Below are 17253 nucleotides of genomic sequence, written 5' to 3'. Positions count from 1 at the left end.
CTCCCCTGTGAGGAGCCCATGACCATCTTGCTGTCCTGTGGAATGTCCACACTTTTGAGAGCGCCGCCAGCGCGGATGGCTTTGAGACGTTGACACCGGCACAGACACAGGAGCAATACACCTCAAATTATTGTGCGGTGGCGGCGGCAGGTGCGGGTTTTGTGCGCTCTGACCTCAGACTTCGTCCCGAAGCTTACGTATTATGGTTTATCATAGCTTTTCTTCTGTACGACTACGTCGTCACTATAGGCCAAGAGAGTCGCTACATCTGGACAGATGTTCATGCCGGCTATGCTGCCATATTCCTGATCAACCGACTGAACATGCTATGGATGGCGATCTCGGAAATATTGAATGTGTGCTCGTTTCATACTCTTACGGTATGTAATTAGTCTTCCCGGGCCAGTATCTCGTTGTTCAGCCTTGCAAGTCCGCATAGAGGTAATCCCTGCATTATGCTGATGCCTTGCTGTGACTGACGTACATAACCAAGTTGCAAGCAGACGACCATGTTCTGGGACGTCGTTGCGATTAGCACAATGCTCATGTGGGCCTGTAAGCAAGCGATCAATGCTGGAGGGCTGGGATTTGGCCTCACCGTTCACGCAGGTGTTTCTACACTTCGTGTCTACGCCATCAGTAACCGCGGTGTCTTGCTCGCGGCGACCACCGCAGCGCTTGCTGCCATTCCCATTGCAGTCAACATTGTGAGCTTTATTTCTGATCGTTACTGCGGCAAATCAGATTGAACAACATGTCTAGTTTTCATACATCAAGACCAAATCCTTCCTGGAAAGCTTTGATGCGTCGAGAATGTGTAATGAGAATTATACCTTCTCAACCCAGACAACAAATGAGTTGAGTGATAGCGCTCTCACACCCAATGACAGCCTCGCTGAGACTGCAGCGTGGTCAATTGATGACAGGAGTAAGCTCACATCAACTCAAGTTGGAGATCGAACTCAAATAATGTGAATTGCAGTCGTGATCTTGAGCAGGGCGTCGACTACAGCGTCGGACCTCATGGTCTTGATAGTCACCTGGTGGCAACTAAGTGGGACTCTACGATCGTCAACGCAGAAGCGAAATCGTTCTGCGCTCGTCGTTCTCTTACTGAGAGACAGTAAGTCTGCAATCTCATGTTGATCAGTGTCGCGCACTCTTGATCTTTCATCAATCAGGCACCTCGTATTTCGTGTATGAGACCATCCCATAACCTCGTCTCTAAACACTTACCTGCATGCATGAAGATTGCTTCTTCTGATCAATATCGCCCAGATAATCGCGCAAGTGATGCTTGGTCAAGTGTGTTCCTCAACGCCATGTATCATCGAGTGCATAGTTGGGTAATCTGGATCACGCAGGTGTTCAATCCGATCCAATTTCTCATACTGCCGTAGGTTCCTGCTTGCATGCCCGTCAAGATTTCAGCTCACAGATGCCCAACAGCACAACGTGCATCGTGATCTCCAGGCTGATCCTCAACCTGCGTGGACTTTCATTCGCTATGCGCTCACCCATGCACGCTCAACGCGACACCAGCTCTCCTCCGAGGTCGACTGTTCTCAGTTCCTTCCATCCTTCGCTTTTGTCGACTATCATGTTCGGCCCGAATTCTCAGAGTAGCCAAGGCGGCGAAATGCCGCCAGTCCCGCCGGAATCACCATCCCGCTGCCCAGAAAGCGCGCTGGAAAGTGGACTCCTCGACGTTGCTGACTCCGCGATGGATGATATCGTAGAAGAAGAAGATGAGGAGGATGCGGATGCGGAGTGAGCATCGAGGCGCAGGGTGCTAAATTATGTAGCAACGCTTCGGTGAGTCTCTCCGGCTCAATATGGCGCGGAATTGACGGCGGGCCAAAATTGCAGGGAACGACCTTTGTACAGTATGCCGTGTGTAATGCTTTGTGCAGGTAGTCTGTATCATATTTTGCGACGCAGCGCGTAGGCCTTGGTTCTATAACCTGAGTGGACAGCAGAGATCGAGCGGCGGCTTCGCAAGGCATTCCGAGCACTGGCACGCGTTATGTATTTGTGAGTGGGACAAAAGTACAACACCTGATTCTACACCTGTTCTACTGGCTGTCGACAAGAATATGAATATTCTACACATCGGTGTCGAAACGATCTAGAATCAACGGTGAGCACATCCACAGGAGCAATGTATGATGGTGCAGACCTGTTATGACAGAGGCGAACATGATCGTCGGAACCTCAGCCTCCGTACACCCGGGGCTTTCCAGCCAATGGCTCCCTGGTTGTGTGCCCGGGTGAAGCACGACGTCTTTGCCCACCGCCTCATTGAGGTTGATCAGCAATCGCGAGACGAGAACGCTCGCCATCCTGCATCGGCAATTAGGATCGCAATCACTTTGATACGAACGAGAAGACTAACGATGTGATGAAGACGTATAAAACGCCGTAGGCCTAGTGGGAACATAAGCATATGATGTTCTGGGAATACCTAGCCTTGCGGACGACTTACGACCTGGAAACTCGTGAGCATCTGTGCGACGTTGAGGGCGAGAAGCACGCTAATCGGAACGTGAGTTGTGTGGTAGCTCCCGCGAAGAAGAGCCACTCACAGAAAGCATAGCATCCCTAACATAGCGTTCGTCAGGGACCTGGCCAGCAGTGCACGGCACTAACGCACCATCTCGGATGAGCAGATCTGCGAGCGTAGGCGCGTCAGTTCGGCCACGCAGCAGCTCCCGTAGACAGAATACGCGGAGCCTGTTCCCGGGGCCTGACGTCCTGTACCATGTCGCCACGATCACGATCAGATCGCTTGCGATCGCACATGCGCGGGAGCCGTATAGCACGTGTTCATGGATGTGAGTGAGGCGGATGGGCCACGTTGCGCAGAGCGGACAACGCACGTCTACAGCCATTGCGTACGAGTCAGCCAGAATCCGACTAGTGCTCAGAGCGGACTGCGCACCGTGTATTTAGGCTATGCGAGGCGCTATTCTGGGTTGCGCAGGTCGTGAAGCTGGGTACGAGGGGAATCGTAATGAATGTCATTCTGGCGTACAGGACCTTCCCCAACGCCCGTGAGCACTGGGTTGGAATCGTTCTGGGTCGCGGCTCTCACCAAGTTGGATACAAATGGCATGAGGCCGAGCAGTAGCGTCACACAGGCGAGTGCACGACTCTGGCTGAGGGCCCTGACGCGAATTGCGGAAACCCCTGTCCAGCTACAAGTCAGCACGCCTCGTTTGAATGATGAGAATGTGTGTGCGTCTCACAGGCCCAAATTATGTATGAGGCGGACAGAAAGACTTCATTGGCGATCAGTAAGCCTTTGCAACTGTGCGAAAAAAAAAAGGAGGTTCAGTCACGCTTTATGCGGCCAGTTACGACGTAGACGTACTCCTGTGTTAAATTTCGTCGTTGAAGTTTGGATAAACATTGAGAAGTACGAACACAGACCAAGCACGCACCTCCACAGAAGACCATGATAGAATGCCGAGTATGCCCGTCACCGCCAGTCCCACCATAGTCACTCGGTTAAGGAAGAACACGAACGCCGCAGGCAGCTTCCGGCCCCATATGAAGCGCACTTCACTTCCGATAGTCAGACAGTAGTCGTAGATTATGAGAGCTAGGGTTATTACGTTTCACAGTTAGTGTACCTCATGATAGTTGTGTGCGCGATGCTCACCTACGGGTGCCAGTTGGCTGTAGTTTGCAGCAAAGCTACACGGAGACGTCAATATTACCGACAGAGAAAATGAGTACTAGGAACAAACTAGGAACATACTTCTGCGTAAGATAGCTCGCGATCTGTACTTCACTGACGTCGGCCTTCATGTTGTAGAATCTGTAGAAAAAGGAGGTCGCAGGAAGCCGATGTGGGCATAGGTTTCGAACTGGGACTCCGAGTCAGCCTCCAGAAACTGGGATATATACACATACCATAGCAGCGCGAGGGCCCCTTGACATGATGATCGTTGCGAAGATCCACATGGTGTGCGTTTTCCCACATGCATGCGGCAGAAGGAAGCAAAGAACCGGGAGAATCCAATTACGGACATCCGCAAGCATGGGACTCGAGCAGTGACATTAACTAATATAGCGCCCGACGACGTCCTCATCACCGACTGACAACTGGTGGTACTTGCGTAGCTGCGTCATAAGCAGGTAGTGAGGTGCTCTGATTTGACTTCCAACTGCGTATAGAGTCGCATTGACTAGGCAATCGATGAACGGGCTGCATCTCTGGCGTTCAGGCCGGAGGAATTGGAGGATACAGCCTTCGGCAATGAAGAACGATCTCTTTACGAAAGATGATCGTTAACGTGCGTTCTGCGAGTTCACTACCGTCATTCTGAACGATCGAAGGGGATAAGACCGCCCTATTATGAGCATGGCGGGAGTAGCACGAAGCAAACCATGGGAGTGTAAGGAAGTGGAAGCACGAACCAGTACACTGCATGGCATAGCAGGATCGAAGTTCCACAGTCTCCGTAGTACAGCATAGCATGCGTCCGAAAAAGCCACGCCATCGCCGTTCTCAATGACGGAAAGGAGATAGCAATGACTTGTGATAACCAGGGCGAGATTGGTCTGGAGCGGTATTCAGCAAAGCATGAAGGTCAAGAAACGGGGACACGAACCAATTCCTCTATGCATAATGCACGCAGTGCAGACACACGCGCTGCTCGGTCTGTGCTATCGAGAAGGGGTCCGGCAGAACAGAATGAGTTGGAACCCGAGCACGCTGCTGCCACTGTATGATCACCGCCATTGGCATTTTCTGCCAGCTATGCACAGCAATGGGTTTCAGATTCGGATGTGTGAATCTCGTACTAGTAGAGTCGTCAGTGGTAAGTTTATACGCGCCTCTGAACGGAGGAGGCCGCGGGAATCAGTGGTAGGCGCCCGCCTCCGCTACAGGCGCTACCCACCCAGGGATCCGTACGTCCTGCACTCAGTCCTGCAGGTCCGGAAATCTATTGAAGCATACACGCGTAAGAATCTGGCATACGAATCCTTTTCAATTTCCATTGAACATTGAGGGTTGAAAAATGTTACAGGTATCTTCTGACCGCCGCCACGCAGTGACGAGCACCGTCGCGGCTCGGCGTCCTCAGATGCCAGCAATCTAGTACTACCAATACTTGCCATAAGTAGCTAGGATTCATTTCTTCCACGCTGCACGCATGCTCAATCACCGGGACCTTGTACATGCCGTTCATACAGACCAGACCTCCGGTGACAAAAGCCTACTGCTACGTTTCATCTAACAGAACCTGCCGACGATGGTACGCCGCCCAGATACGCTCGTTAGGGTCAGAAACTCATAGGCTCGGGTTCAAGGCCGCTCTGGGGCAATCGGTATCATCCACCCCACAAGTTGAAGCTTCTTCCTCCGGCCAAGGACAGGAGGGAGTGCGCCGGACCGGAGGATATGCTGTGACGACTACTGCATATATACGGGCGCAACATCGATCGTTCCGCTCCGATGGACAACTGTATCCCCAGGTGATACTTCGCTGCGCCGAAACCCCGTAGGAAGTATGTCGACAGCCTTGGAGCAGGAGCTGGCCTCCGTCTTGCAAACCAAGTGCGTGCTAACGTTATTGTCAATCGAACGCTGATGACAGCTGCGATGACGGTAGTTTCATTGGGATTTGCTGCGAGATGGCCGTCTGCGGTACGTTCGGTCCATTTTAATCCGGCGCGTGAAACGTCACGCTGACCATACCAACGTAGTTATCCTGGTGTACGACTATATGCTCACGTTCGGCAGGGAGGTAGAGCTCTTCTGGCACAGACCATCCAGGGCGCTCGGCGGGACAGTGATATTCATGCTCAACCGTGTCGTGGGCGTCGGTCTGGCAATACTCGGTAACGTCAATACTGATCTGTCCCGCTATACCTATGCAAGGTGAGGAAGCCGGTCACGCGACTCCGAGTCGTACTTGAACATCAAGTCTTTGCTTTCAGTTGTAAGTATACGATTCTGGTTGAAATCTCTATCACGCTGCTGGCATATGCCATTTGGGCCGGTGCGTTGATTGGTCTGGTATGTGTTAGCGATACTGAAACAACGAGCTATTCAGCTGTGTCTGCCATTAGAGTGCATGCCCTCACAAAACGCAACTGGCTGCTCTCCATGCCCACGCTCGCTTTGGCGCTGGTTCCGATGGTTGCGGACATGGTAAGTAGTCCAGTGGGCATGCATGCCTAGGGCCTGGACACTATCGCTGACTGCAGACAAGTGGCTCACATCGACCATAACGTTCTCCATAACACCTGTTGGTCCTCTGATCATATGCTCGGAGAGTTCGCCAATTTCTGTAAGGCTCAACACAATGTGTGTATCGTCCATCATCTCTGCGTCGCAGCGCTAACAGATCACGATCTGCTCCTTCCAGAAGTAAGAAAGTTATTCGAACATGGAAACGCGTCAATCTGACGAGAATCATAAAAACAGTGCTTATTATAAGCCGTGGCAGCAGCTTGGCTTCCGATCTGATCGTCCTGCTCGTAACGCTGTACTATGTTTGTCCACGCCCATGGCTCAGAGCCACGCTTCCCAGCCGGTCGCTCTCGCGGGTACTGCTCAGGAATGGTACGTCGGGTCTCTGCGTCACGTCGTTGCTGGGGACTACCTCTCATCAGTGTCGGCCAGGGATTCTTTACTTCTTGTGCGTGGTCAACCTTCTAAGTCCGCACAGTGTAAGCTTGACAAGCCGGGTATTGCAGCGTACTGGCGGTTATCAACGCTCTAGAAATCATTCTATACCTAACTTCGGTGTGTGATCTCTGTCTCCTCGGGTGATACGGCGTCTCAAGGGCGCGACACCTCAAGACGACAGACTGGGTCAACCTATTCATTGCGCCGTGCGTCTGTGGTTTCGACGTTTCTCACAACGAGTCGTTGGCTAACGGACAGATGTGTCCCATAAAACACACACACAGAATGTCGACGATAGTAGTCTCACGGTTCTTACTCGACATCCGAGAGGCAGCATACACATCCGACACTACTCTCGAAACGGCGACCGACGACCTCTCCCTAAGCACGCTATCTGGAAGCGCATACAAGTCACGGATGTGGCAGTCGCTTGATTTTGCGACCCAGACGTATGGTGCGTTCTCCCGCAGCGGATGGTCATGCTCGGGGTGGATCGTTGACAGCGAAACGTAGCGGAACGGTCCCAAGGTGCCATGACAAGTACCACTGACGTTGACAGCCACGATCGACATCTTTATGCGGACGTACAAGAGTTCGAGATGAGCAACCTCGAGGCGGACCCGCGACTCAGGGGGATGCTGAACCGGAGCAGCATTGCTGCCTGAGCGGCGCATGCGCTCTGTGGGTGAGAGCTATTTGACTATCGAACGCTTCATCACTCAATCTGCCGCGCCAGGGGTATCGACTCGCGGATGTCGTCCGCGAATGGCGAACGATAGCAAGTTAGGTGTGTACATGGCCCGTCGTTCGAGTATAGTGAGCTGACTTGATTATATGCGCTTGCAATAGACTGGATGCGGTTGCGACTAGCACGGACGGCGACAACGGCCTTTGACAGTTGGACGAATGCAATGACGAGATGCTTTCGCGGTAAAGGCCCCTGACAATAATTGAGACTCTCTCGACAGGATCTTGCAACCGCTCGCTCGTAGTGATCGTCATTAACGAATGTGTCTCTTTGGCCAGCAATGGAGACTAAGTTAGTTGTTACACGGACTGAGTCGGATGTCAATTCATCGCGCCACAGGACACATCAGATGTCTTACGTCAATCAGATGCAGTACTAGGCTTGACAGTTCAAAAAATCACACCAAAAGTGTTGCAATCAAATTCCATCTCAACGGGGCCCGCACCGCCCACAGTCTGTTGTTTGAGATCTCTTTAGATCCACAACACTCAATGGCTTTGTCATTTCCGGCTTGCACCACTCACCGGTCAGTTCCACCTATCTTATGTGAACGTAGTTGGCTAACACGCCTGCTTAGGAGCGAGCGCTCTCCAAAGATGAGGTCGGAACGAAATTCGGATAGCCGCCGGATGTTCATCGCCTGAGGCGGTCATACTTGTCGCGCCGCATCCACAGGGATGTCGATGCGATCACGAATCATGACCATTGTGTGAGTGCTGATCTGCCTACCTCAACTACCGCGAAATACCTTCAAGTTCCTACGTCGCAGACACCCCGGAGACACCCTCCGCATGCCCAATACCAGCGATCATAGTGTGCGGCATGCGTATGGTCTGGCACTGACACTGTCTCGCAACTTAGGTGCAATCAAGGGGTGTGGATGAAACAACAACCAAAGACGCGGGCCATCTACATCCATCTCATCTGTCATCCCACTACATTGCTTCGTCCTGGTGCATCTCCGACAGTGTCCCTCCCCTCTGTGAGGAGCCCCTGACCTTGTGGAATGTCTACACTCCTCGCACGTGCCGCCAACATGGATGTCTCACAGACTTTGACACCAGCACAGACGAAGGAGCAATATACCGAGAATTACTGTGGGGTGGCGGCGGCAGGTGCGGGTTCGCGCGCTTGACCCTCACTTGTTCAGAAACTTACGTATTGTCATCTAGCTATGCTTTTGTATGACTACGTCGTCACTCTAGACCAAGAGCGTCGCTATATCTGGACAGACGTCCGTGTCGGCTACGTCGTGATCTTTCTTGTCAACCGGCTAAATATGCTCTGCATGGCTGTCTCTGAAATACTGTTCCTATGCTCATATCAAGCTTTGAAGGTAAGTAGTCAGACTTCCGACAAGCTGTCGTTAATCCTTGCTCATCCACATAGAGGTAAGTCTTACATGTTACCGATGCCTTTCTGTGACTGATGTAGGAGTTATACCAGTTGCTCGCAGGTCGCCGTGCTCTGGGGTGCGGTTGTTATAAGCACACTACTCTTATGGGCTTGTGAGTATGCCATTATTGCTGGAGAACTCAGACATGGTTTCATTGTTAAGTGGCAGGTGTTTCTACGCTTCGTGTCTACGCCATCAGTAACCGCAGTGCCTCGCTCGCGGCAACCACTGCAGTCTTCGCCCTAGTCCCGATTCCAGTCAACATCGTAAGCGATAGGTCTACATGCTAAGTCGAACAACATAGACTGAGCAACCTCTCAAGTTTTCATTTGTGAATACCGATCTTTTCATGGTAGCCTTACGTGCGTCGACGACGTGTGCTGGCAATCTCAATACTCCAGCACAGACACAATTTGAGTTGAGTTGATACTCTGCTATATCCGTCGATGGCTCGCTCAGTTAAGAGTGTTCGAAATTGACTACAGACGTGAGCTCTCGTCAAATTATATTCGGGGAATCCTGCATTGATGATGTCGGTGGCAAGTCGTGACTCTCAGCAGGGCATCTCTCATAGCGTCGGACGCTATGGTCCTAGTAGTCACCTGGTGGCAGCTATGGGGGACTCTTCGACCATCAGGACAGGGGAAGAGTCGTTCTGCTCTCGCCGTTCTCTTACTGAGGGATAGTAAGTCTGCGTTCCACCGCTGGGTAACGCCGTTTACTTATTCATGAGTTTTCCAAACAGATAGCTCATATTTTGTGTACGAAATCGCGTTCCTCCACGTCATCGCCCATGATAACTCATCTGCATGCATGAAGATTATTTCTTCTGATTAATATCGCTCAGATGGCTCTACACATAATGCTTGGCAACGTGGGATTTTGAACTGACATCTTGACAAATGCAAAGCTGATGTCTTCCGGGTTCCCACAGCGGTTCAATCCAATTGCGACTTTGATCTCCCCGTCGGTTTGTTTTGCATTGTCGAAAACTTAGGAGCTCACGATTATCATATAGCATTACGTGCATTGTGATATCCAGGCTGATCCTCAACCTGCGTCAACTTTCATTCGCCATGCGCTCACCTATGCACGCTCGGCGGCGCGACACCACTTCGCCACCGATCTCGACTGTCCCTAGTTCCTTCCATCCTTCGCTTCTGTCAACTATCGTGTTCGGCCCGAAGTCCCAGGGTAGCCAAGGCGACCAAATGCTGTCCGTCCCGCTGGAATCACCATCCCGCTGCTCAGAAGGCGCGCTGGAAAGTGGACCCATCGACGTTGCTGACTATGTGATGGATGATATCATAGAAGCGGATGAGGCGGATTCAAACACGGAGTGAGCATCGAGGGGGGCAGGGTACTAAATTATGTAGCAACGGTCCGGTGAGCCTCTGTCCGGCCCAACATGACGTGGAATTGACGACGAGTCGATATTTTCGGGAACGATCTTTGTACAATATAATTGCGTGACGCCTTGTGCAGGTATTCTGATAAAAATGACTATGCAGTTGAACTCATGATGCATCATCCAGGAGAACTCGGTAGACGGTAGGCTGCATCGTCATAGCGTTGTCATACCTGCGACATACTAGCAAGCGTGCGGTTTTCGGGTAGCGGGCACGGCGGCATACTCGAGAGTTGCCAATCTACCTTGGAGGTCCCTGGTCTGGACTGGGTCGGTTGGTCTCCCTTCGGATTCTGTATCACCGTTGCCGTTTGCGTGAGTCAAATTTAAACCGGCTTCAGCATCATTTCTCGTATTACGCCACTTGCTCCTTTGCCTTATGTTGTGCGCGAGGACTGCGCGACCTGAGGTGTATTAGGTGCCATGATGGAAGGCCGCAGCAAGATATCATGCGCTGTGTCCACAGTACGCCGTTGGTCCAGAAAAGACATTCACGAACTCATGTATCAGTTCCACAAATCTTATGTGAACGTAGTTTAGTTGACTAACACACCTGCCCAGGAGTGAGCGCTTGCCAATTTTGAGGGTGGAACGAAGTTCGAATAGGCGCCGGATGTTCACGGCCTGAGGCGGGTGGTCGTGATGCCTGTTGAGTCGCACCGCATCCACAGGTGTGCCAGATGTGATCATAAATGGTGACCAACGTGTAAGTGCTGATTTGCTTACCCCGGCTACTGCGATATACCTTCTTACGTCGGAGACACCTCATAGACACCTTCAGCACTGTGGCCAGCTCTGGCATTCACTGCGGGCGGCATGCGCGTAGCCTGGTGCGGTGTGGTGCGTCCTTGGGCCTACCTGATACTGTCTCGCATCTTCGATGCAATCGAGGGCGTGGATGGGGCCCACCCAAGACGTGGGCCATCCATCTCATGTGTCACGCTGCCATGATGCTTCGTCCTGGTGCATCTCCGACGGTATCGTCTTATATGAGAGCTGTGTCCTGTCAGTTTCCCTCACCCCTGTGAGGAGCCCCTGACCACCTTGCTGTCCCGTGGGATGTCTACACTCTTCCAGCGCGCCACCGGCATGGATGTCTTACAGACGTTAACACCGGCACAGACACAGGAGCAATACATCGAAAATTGTTGTGCGGCGGCGGCGGCAGGTGCGGATTTCGTGCGCTATGCCCTCGCGCTTTGCTCCGAAACTTACACATTGTGGTCTCTCATAGCATTGCTTCTGTACGACTACGTCGTCACAATAGGCCAAGAGAGTCGCTACATCTGGACAGATATTCATGCCGGCTATGCTGCCATATTCCTGATCAACCGACTAAACATGCTCGGGATGGCTATCTCTGAAATAGTGAGCGTGTGCTCATTTCATACTCTGACGGTATGTAGCCAGTTTTCCCGGGTCAGTAACTCGTTGAGCCTTGCTCATCCGCATAGAGGTAATCCTTGTATATTGCTGGTGTTTTGTTCCGACTGATGTATTTTATCAAGTTGCAAGCAGATCGTCGCTTTTTGGGGTGCGGCTGCATTGAGCACAATGCTCATGTGGGCTTGTAAGCAAGCGATCATTGTTGGACAGCTGAGATCTGACCTTCACTGTTCACGCAGGTGTTTCTACACTTCGTGTCTATGCCGTCAGTAACCGCAGTATCTTACCCGCGGCGATCACCGCAGTGCTTGCTGCTGTTCCCATTGCGGTCAACATTGTGAGCTTTGATTCTGGCCGTGAGTGTGGCCAATCAGATTGAACAGCGTGTCTAGTTTGCATACACCAAAACGAGTTTCTTCCTGGAAAGCTTTGGTGCGTCGCTAATGTGTAATGAGGAAACGACTGTCTCGCCACAAGCGACATATGAGTTGAGTGATAACACTTTCAAATGCGACGATAGCCTCGGGCCATCAGGAAAATCCCTCCCTGGGAATTACAACGAACAGACGAAGATTCTCCATAATACGTAGACTTTTGGGAATCATGATGCCATTCGTGATAACATCCCGTATTGTTGATCATTCGACACGTCGTTCGAGTGCAGTTAATAAAAAGGTACTAATATGAGTGTTATGATTGGAATTTTCTGTACAGAGGTGCCGAAACAGTAGTTCATTCGCGAGGTTCACAGTGAAAACAACGAGGTTATATTGATGTGTCTCCTAAACAATTCTACGTATACTAGTAGTACACTACTACACATGACCCGAAGATCACTTTGTCCTCCACCACGTATGCGTAGTCATCTATGACGACCACACCTCAGTCGTCCACGAACCCACAGGTTAGTAAGCGGGTCCGCAGGCAATTGGGTGCGCGGACGGATGAGTGGGTGGCCGGCCGGCTGAGCAGACGAGAGCGTGGACAGGAGAGTACATGCGAGAGGAACACTGAGCGAGACAGAGTGCGAGCGTGTGGGTGTACTAGTAGCGCGAGACAATGTGGGTCCACGAGTGGGTGCGCGGATCCAGAAGCCGAGAGAAACGGGTATGAAAGTGAGAGCAGGAGCGCAGGCGCAGGCGGGTGGTCGGTCGACCAGGCTAGCAATGAAAGCAAAACGTGAGGAGACGAGAACACGTGGGCGGGCGGGCAAGAACGGGCGAGCGGACGAGCAAGCAAGAGTGGGCGAGTGGGTGATGAGGCAATAGCGGGCCGGCGAGAAGTCGAGGGTGGATTGGCGAGTGGGCGAACGAGTGGGCAATGACAAGCAAACAGGCGAGAAGGGTGGGGTGAGTGAGCAAGATCGAGGGGTACACCACCAGAGGTCAGAGTGTCTGCTCGCTTTTCGGCAGTCGCAGAGACTTACACGGGTAACTGTGTGGCGTGCCCGTAGAGAAGCGTGCTGCGAGTTTGTTGCTCGTCAATGCACTTGCTCGAGCATCGCAACTAGGAACAGAGATATTTAGTAAATACACTAATGACGACTCACTTCGGGGTTTTATTTAAATACCTCTGCTTCCCTTCCCTTTCGTTCACTACTCCTGCCCGCCATATGTTATGCTGTCCCTCTTCCTTTGACCGTGCTCGATTGTTGTGCTCAGGCTCGCCGCCTTGCGTGCTCGGGCTTGTCGCATTCGGAGTTTGGGATGGCATGACGGGTGCGTCGCGCATAGTGGTGGTTGTCCGAATGCAGACCGTCTGGCACATTCGCGAGCGGCGCCGACGGTCGTGCCACAGCGGGACTGTACTTAGCTGAGACGGGGCAAGTTGGAGATGGGCGATGATTGGGTGACAGACGGGCGACACGGGTGACGAGCGACAGGCGGATGGCGCGGAGACGTGCAACAAGTGGGAGCGCTGCTTGCCCTAAACAATATCTCGATCGAATCTGACCGCCGCCACAGCGCCACGTCAGTGCTCTCTCGCCCGCCGCCGCCCGCTGTCTCACTCGTTCACCCGCCCTCTCTTGCTTGCTCGCCCGCGTGTCCTCCCACTTACCCTCTCGCCCGCTCACATGTCCTCATTCTGGCTCGCTGCCCTCTTGTTCGCCCACCTACTCGCCCTACTGCTAGTCTTTCCCAGTTACCGTGTCTCGCCCCTAGCTCACTCTCGCACCCGCCGACCCGTTCTCACTGAGGGCACACGCATCCAGCGACCGCGCAGCCGAAAGACTTTGAGTGCGAGGCTCAAGGGCCCTATTCGCGATACAAAGGTGAGCCATCACCAACACGATCTCCCTGCACTGCCATCTACGAATGTGCCGAGGCCCTGCTGAACCATGTCCTATCTGTCCGCCGTTCTGCTCCGCCAACTGTTTTCCTTGCCCGCCATTGCGCTCGCCCGCCATCTTGTCATCCCTCTTGCCCGCCGTCTCGCACCCGCCGACTTGCCGTCTCGTGCCTGCCCATTTGCTTTCTCACGCCCGCCCACTGTCTTCTCACGTCCGCCCACTGCCTTCTCGCGCCCGCCTGCTTGCACTTTCGTGTCCACCCATTGGCCCTCTCGCGTCCACACGCCCGCTCTGTTGTGTCCGCGTGTTCACATGTCCTCGCGTGCGCGCGTGCCTGTCCTCCGCGCTTGCTTCCATAGCTGCTCGCTCTCGGTGCTTTGACCGCGCACCTGTGATTGCCCACCTGCCTGCCGTATCATGACAAACATCGACCTGTGTGCGTACCTCCTCGCTGTCTATGACAGCCAGCTAACATACATCCACATGGAGAACTGTCACCCCTGTCACTCGCAACCTACGCGCCCATGCCCGTGGACATACCATCTCGCTCTACACCCACACACCCGACTCTGTCTTGCCTGCAATCTGTCTCGTATGCCCCCTCCCGCCCATGCTATCGTCTGCTCGGCCGGCTGGCCACCTGCGCATTCGTGCGATCACCCACGCGATTGGTCACTCGTCCACGCGCCGACTTGCCTGCGGACCCGCTTAGTGACCTGTCGACCCGCGGACCCACCGTCACTGTTACTCTAGTCATACTTTACTGCCTGTGCTTGTCATTTATCTCCCTCCCTAGTACCTGTCTCATCTGCTCGTGGCCTCGGACCTCTCATGATACATCACAGATTCTCACATTGGACTCGTAGTACTACGTATATTTCATGCACGGCAATGCATTAATATCTTTTCTAATCACTGTGTGAACGAACATCAGAGTGAATGTTCATTGAATGTGCTGAGAATGGCACAGAAGCCATGACTTATTGCGTGAACATGCCACAGTAACTCACGAGAACACTAATTACTCGAGTATTACTGCGTATTCGTACACGGACCCATGGGGACCACGGAATATGGTCTGTTATTGAATTAGGAAGATTAATGCTGTTTATCTTCTATTCCTACGAAACTGCCTCTATTCTTCCGCATTCAGGGGAAGGTTTTTTCCTGATGAGCCACTGAAACTGCAGCGTGGTCAATTGGCGATAGGAGTAAGCTGTCGTCAACCCAAGTTGGAGATCAGCTCAAAAATAATGTCAATTGCAGCTGTGATCTTGAGCAGGGCATCTACAATAGCATCGGACCTCATGGTCTTGATAGTCACCTGGTGGCAATTACGTGGGACTCTACGATCGTCAACGCAGAAGCGAAATCGTTCTGCGCTCGTCGTTCTCTTACTGAGGGACAGTAAGTCTGCGATCTCATGTCGATTAACGTCGCGTACTCATGATCTTGCACTAACTAGGCACATCGTATTTTGTGTATGGGACCATTACATAACCTCGCCTTTGAATACTTACATGCATACATGAAGATTGTTTCTTCTGATCAACGTTGCCCAGATCATCGCACAAGTGATGCTCACCGAAGTGCGTGCTTCAGTACCACGTATCATCCAGTGCATAGTTGGGTAATCTTCACGCAGGTGTTCAACCCTGTCCCATGCTTCATACTCCCGTGAGATTCGCTCGTACACGTCAAAACGTCGCTTACAGTGGTCCAACAGCATGGCATGCATTATGATATCCAGACTGATCCTCAATCTGCGTCGACTTTCATTCGCTATGCGCTCACCCATGCACGCACAAAGCGACACTACCTCGCCACCGATCTCGACTATCCCTGGTTCCTTCCATCCTTCGCTATTATCGACTATCATGTTCGGCCCGGATTCCCAGAGTAGCCAATGCGGCCAAATGCGGCCAGTCCCACCGGAGTCACCATCCCGCTGCCCAGAAAACGCGCTGGAAAGTGGACCCATCGACGTTCGCGATCATGTGATGGACGACATTATGGAAGAGGATGAGGACGAGAAGGAGGATGCGGATGCGGAGTGAGTGTCGGGGTGCAGAGGGACTAAATTATCTAGCGACGTTCCAGTGAGCCTCCCTCCGGCCCAACGGGACGTAGCATTGACGATGAGCCAATATTGTAGGGAACGACCTTTGTACAGTATATGTAATCGTGTGTAACACCTTGTTTCTGTATCCTCTTTCGCTCGCGGCGGATGTCATAACCTGTGTCTATGCGTCTCAGGGAAGTGACGTGTAATATGCACGAGCCACCGTGCCTTCGTACTTAGGTGAGTAGTCTGCTGAATTGAAGACGTAAGTACGTTCGAACGGGATGATACAGCACTCGTGTCTCGTGTGACAGTATGGACATCCAGCAGTAGAATGATGTCAATTGTCTGACAAGACTTTCGTTATACACACCCACTGATGCGACGATATAAGTTATGTCCAAATACAATCTGAGCACTCGAACACGCTACACGAGTGATTCTAATCCACGGTGGTGCCGCGATCGACTCGGCCCTTCCCAACCCCACTCCGGGAATAGACGAGCTAAGTCTCCAAGCACCTGAGGCACATCGACTAAACATCGATAAGTGTGAGGCCTTGAGGTCGATGAACCGTACACGAATGCATTCGCAAGTGTCGAGAAAGTCAACCTTACAAGCTTCAAAGCTTCACAGTCACGACCACTTCGCTGTCACGGATGTGACGTTGACCACACCGCGCTCGTGCCACGGCGCGAACAACCGTCGTACTATGGGCTCCATCGCACCGACGAAGGTGTCCATCTCCTCCGTCCTATCGTCCCTAGAGATATGCCCAACATCTATCTCGATCCTGGCCTCCCTCAACGCGCGAAAGTACGGCCGGGCCATCACGTCGTGCAGCCCGCGCGAGTCCGCGTCCAGCTGCTTGCAGTTCTGGCGGAAGTTCTCCTCGTTCACGGAGCTGGGCAGCGCGAACCTGAAGTGGACTGTGATGCGCTCGAGCTGGTAGCTCCGAACCGTGGAGAAGGCCCCGCGAAGCTCGTTTGCCGTATCTGCCCAGTCCGAGACCTCCGGGGACAGGTACGGGTCGACGTTCAGCCTTACCGTCAAGCGACATAAGGCCGTGTTGTGTACTAGGTTGCAAGGGGATCGATCTGGTGAATGATATGGGCTTAGTGATGTTCAGCACAACATACGGAGTTGGAACACTACTTACGACGGAGATAGAGGTAGCTTTGACAGTCGAATGAGGTCAAGATGCCCCGCTGTCTCGAGGAGCCGATTGACGTGCTCAGTGGCAAGCTCTGATTCCTCGCCATTGAAGGCCGTCACCATTCACCAGAGAGCTACAGATCCGCGAGGATACAGCCAATC

The 17253-nt window shown here is 52.6% G+C and overlaps 10 protein-coding genes across 10 annotated transcripts; 7 read left to right on the top strand and 3 right to left on the bottom strand.

The window, feature by feature from the left end:
• Window positions 1-236: 236 nt before the first annotated feature.
• Window positions 237-1774, top strand: B0H18DRAFT_1211360 (uncharacterized protein; the record flags this gene model as incomplete). The annotated part of the gene is made up of 10 exons (XM_048036414.1): window positions 237-380; window positions 431-441; window positions 494-555; window positions 610-707; window positions 763-928; window positions 983-1123; window positions 1182-1197; window positions 1251-1305; window positions 1365-1396; window positions 1450-1774. The coding sequence occupies exons 3-10, from the start codon at window positions 510-512 to the stop codon at window positions 1772-1774; spliced, it is 879 nt and encodes a 292-aa protein (XP_047893297.1). The 5' UTR covers window positions 237-380; window positions 431-441; window positions 494-509.
• Window positions 1775-2105: 331 nt separating this feature from the next.
• Window positions 2106-3813, bottom strand: B0H18DRAFT_954997 (uncharacterized protein; the record flags this gene model as incomplete). The annotated part of the gene is made up of 12 exons (XM_048042311.1): window positions 2106-2128; window positions 2180-2343; window positions 2396-2427; window positions 2486-2534; window positions 2586-2601; window positions 2654-2933; window positions 3035-3189; window positions 3249-3310; window positions 3374-3375; window positions 3444-3604; window positions 3665-3699; window positions 3764-3813. 12 exons carry the CDS (start codon window positions 3811-3813, stop codon window positions 2106-2108), a joined length of 1029 nt encoding a protein of 342 aa, XP_047893296.1.
• A 1660-nt stretch (window positions 3814-5473) lies between these two features.
• B0H18DRAFT_368379 (uncharacterized protein) lies at window positions 5474-7053 on the top strand. Its single transcript, XM_048037790.1, has 9 exons — window positions 5474-5659; window positions 5719-5893; window positions 5953-6014; window positions 6069-6166; window positions 6228-6324; window positions 6443-6580; window positions 6641-6656; window positions 6821-6852; window positions 6931-7053. The coding sequence occupies exons 1-9, from the start codon at window positions 5647-5649 to the stop codon at window positions 6942-6944; spliced, it is 645 nt and encodes a 214-aa protein (XP_047893295.1). The 5' UTR covers window positions 5474-5646; the 3' UTR covers window positions 6945-7053.
• Window positions 6932-7311, top strand: B0H18DRAFT_1119297 (uncharacterized protein; the record flags this gene model as incomplete). The annotated part of the gene is made up of 2 exons (XM_048033926.1): window positions 6932-7100; window positions 7160-7311. The coding sequence occupies 2 exons, from the start codon at window positions 6932-6934 to the stop codon at window positions 7309-7311; spliced, it is 321 nt and encodes a 106-aa protein (XP_047893294.1).
• A 772-nt stretch (window positions 7312-8083) lies between these two features.
• Window positions 8084-10299, top strand: B0H18DRAFT_1008433 (uncharacterized protein). The gene is given in 12 exon segments (XM_048028785.1): window positions 8084-8103; window positions 8256-8509; window positions 8567-8730; window positions 8839-8902; window positions 8959-9056; window positions 9113-9207; window positions 9219-9220; window positions 9335-9475; window positions 9536-9551; window positions 9610-9664; window positions 9725-9756; window positions 9809-10299. 11 exon segments carry the CDS (start codon window positions 8401-8403, stop codon window positions 10131-10133), a joined length of 1101 nt encoding a protein of 366 aa, XP_047893293.1. The 5' UTR covers window positions 8084-8103; window positions 8256-8400; the 3' UTR covers window positions 10134-10299.
• Window positions 10300-11257: 958 nt separating this feature from the next.
• On the top strand, window positions 11258-12174 carry B0H18DRAFT_954994 (uncharacterized protein; the record flags this gene model as incomplete). Its single annotated transcript, XM_048042310.1, has 7 exons — window positions 11258-11366; window positions 11433-11566; window positions 11605-11621; window positions 11707-11768; window positions 11824-11940; window positions 11977-12016; window positions 12105-12174. 7 exons carry the CDS (start codon window positions 11258-11260, stop codon window positions 12172-12174), a joined length of 549 nt encoding a protein of 182 aa, XP_047893292.1.
• Window positions 12175-12667: 493 nt separating this feature from the next.
• Window positions 12668-13454, bottom strand: B0H18DRAFT_1008423 (uncharacterized protein). Its single transcript, XM_048028784.1, has 2 exons — window positions 13155-13454; window positions 12668-13090 (listed from the first exon to the last, which is right to left on the bottom strand). The coding sequence occupies exons 1-2, from the start codon at window positions 13349-13351 to the stop codon at window positions 12970-12972; spliced, it is 318 nt and encodes a 105-aa protein (XP_047893291.1). The 5' UTR covers window positions 13352-13454; the 3' UTR covers window positions 12668-12969.
• A 121-nt stretch (window positions 13455-13575) lies between these two features.
• B0H18DRAFT_1008422 (uncharacterized protein) lies at window positions 13576-14255 on the top strand. The gene has a single exon (XM_048028783.1). It carries the CDS (start codon window positions 13659-13661, stop codon window positions 13917-13919), a length of 261 nt encoding a protein of 86 aa, XP_047893290.1. The 5' UTR covers window positions 13576-13658; the 3' UTR covers window positions 13920-14255.
• Window positions 14256-14987: 732 nt separating this feature from the next.
• B0H18DRAFT_368332 (uncharacterized protein) lies at window positions 14988-16118 on the top strand. The gene is made up of 7 exons (XM_048037789.1): window positions 14988-15085; window positions 15141-15281; window positions 15340-15355; window positions 15409-15463; window positions 15520-15551; window positions 15601-15973; window positions 16030-16118. The coding sequence occupies exons 2-6, from the start codon at window positions 15182-15184 to the stop codon at window positions 15929-15931; spliced, it is 534 nt and encodes a 177-aa protein (XP_047893289.1). The 5' UTR covers window positions 14988-15085; window positions 15141-15181; the 3' UTR covers window positions 15932-15973; window positions 16030-16118.
• A 454-nt stretch (window positions 16119-16572) lies between these two features.
• B0H18DRAFT_1119295 (uncharacterized protein) lies at window positions 16573-17214 on the bottom strand (the record flags this gene model as incomplete). Its single annotated transcript, XM_048033925.1, has 2 exons — window positions 16573-17050; window positions 17096-17214. 2 exons carry the CDS (start codon window positions 17212-17214, stop codon window positions 16573-16575), a joined length of 597 nt encoding a protein of 198 aa, XP_047893288.1.
• Window positions 17215-17253: the final 39 nt, after the last annotated feature.

Source organism: Fomitopsis serialis, assembly GCF_022376445.1.
Source record: "Fomitopsis serialis strain Sig1Antser10 chromosome Unknown B0H18scaffold_34, whole genome shotgun sequence".
Classification (NCBI taxonomy): domain Eukaryota; kingdom Fungi; phylum Basidiomycota; class Agaricomycetes; order Polyporales; family Fomitopsidaceae; genus Fomitopsis; species Fomitopsis serialis.
The sequence above is the reverse complement of the archived record's forward strand: the minus strand, read 5'-3'. Positions and strand labels throughout refer to the sequence as shown.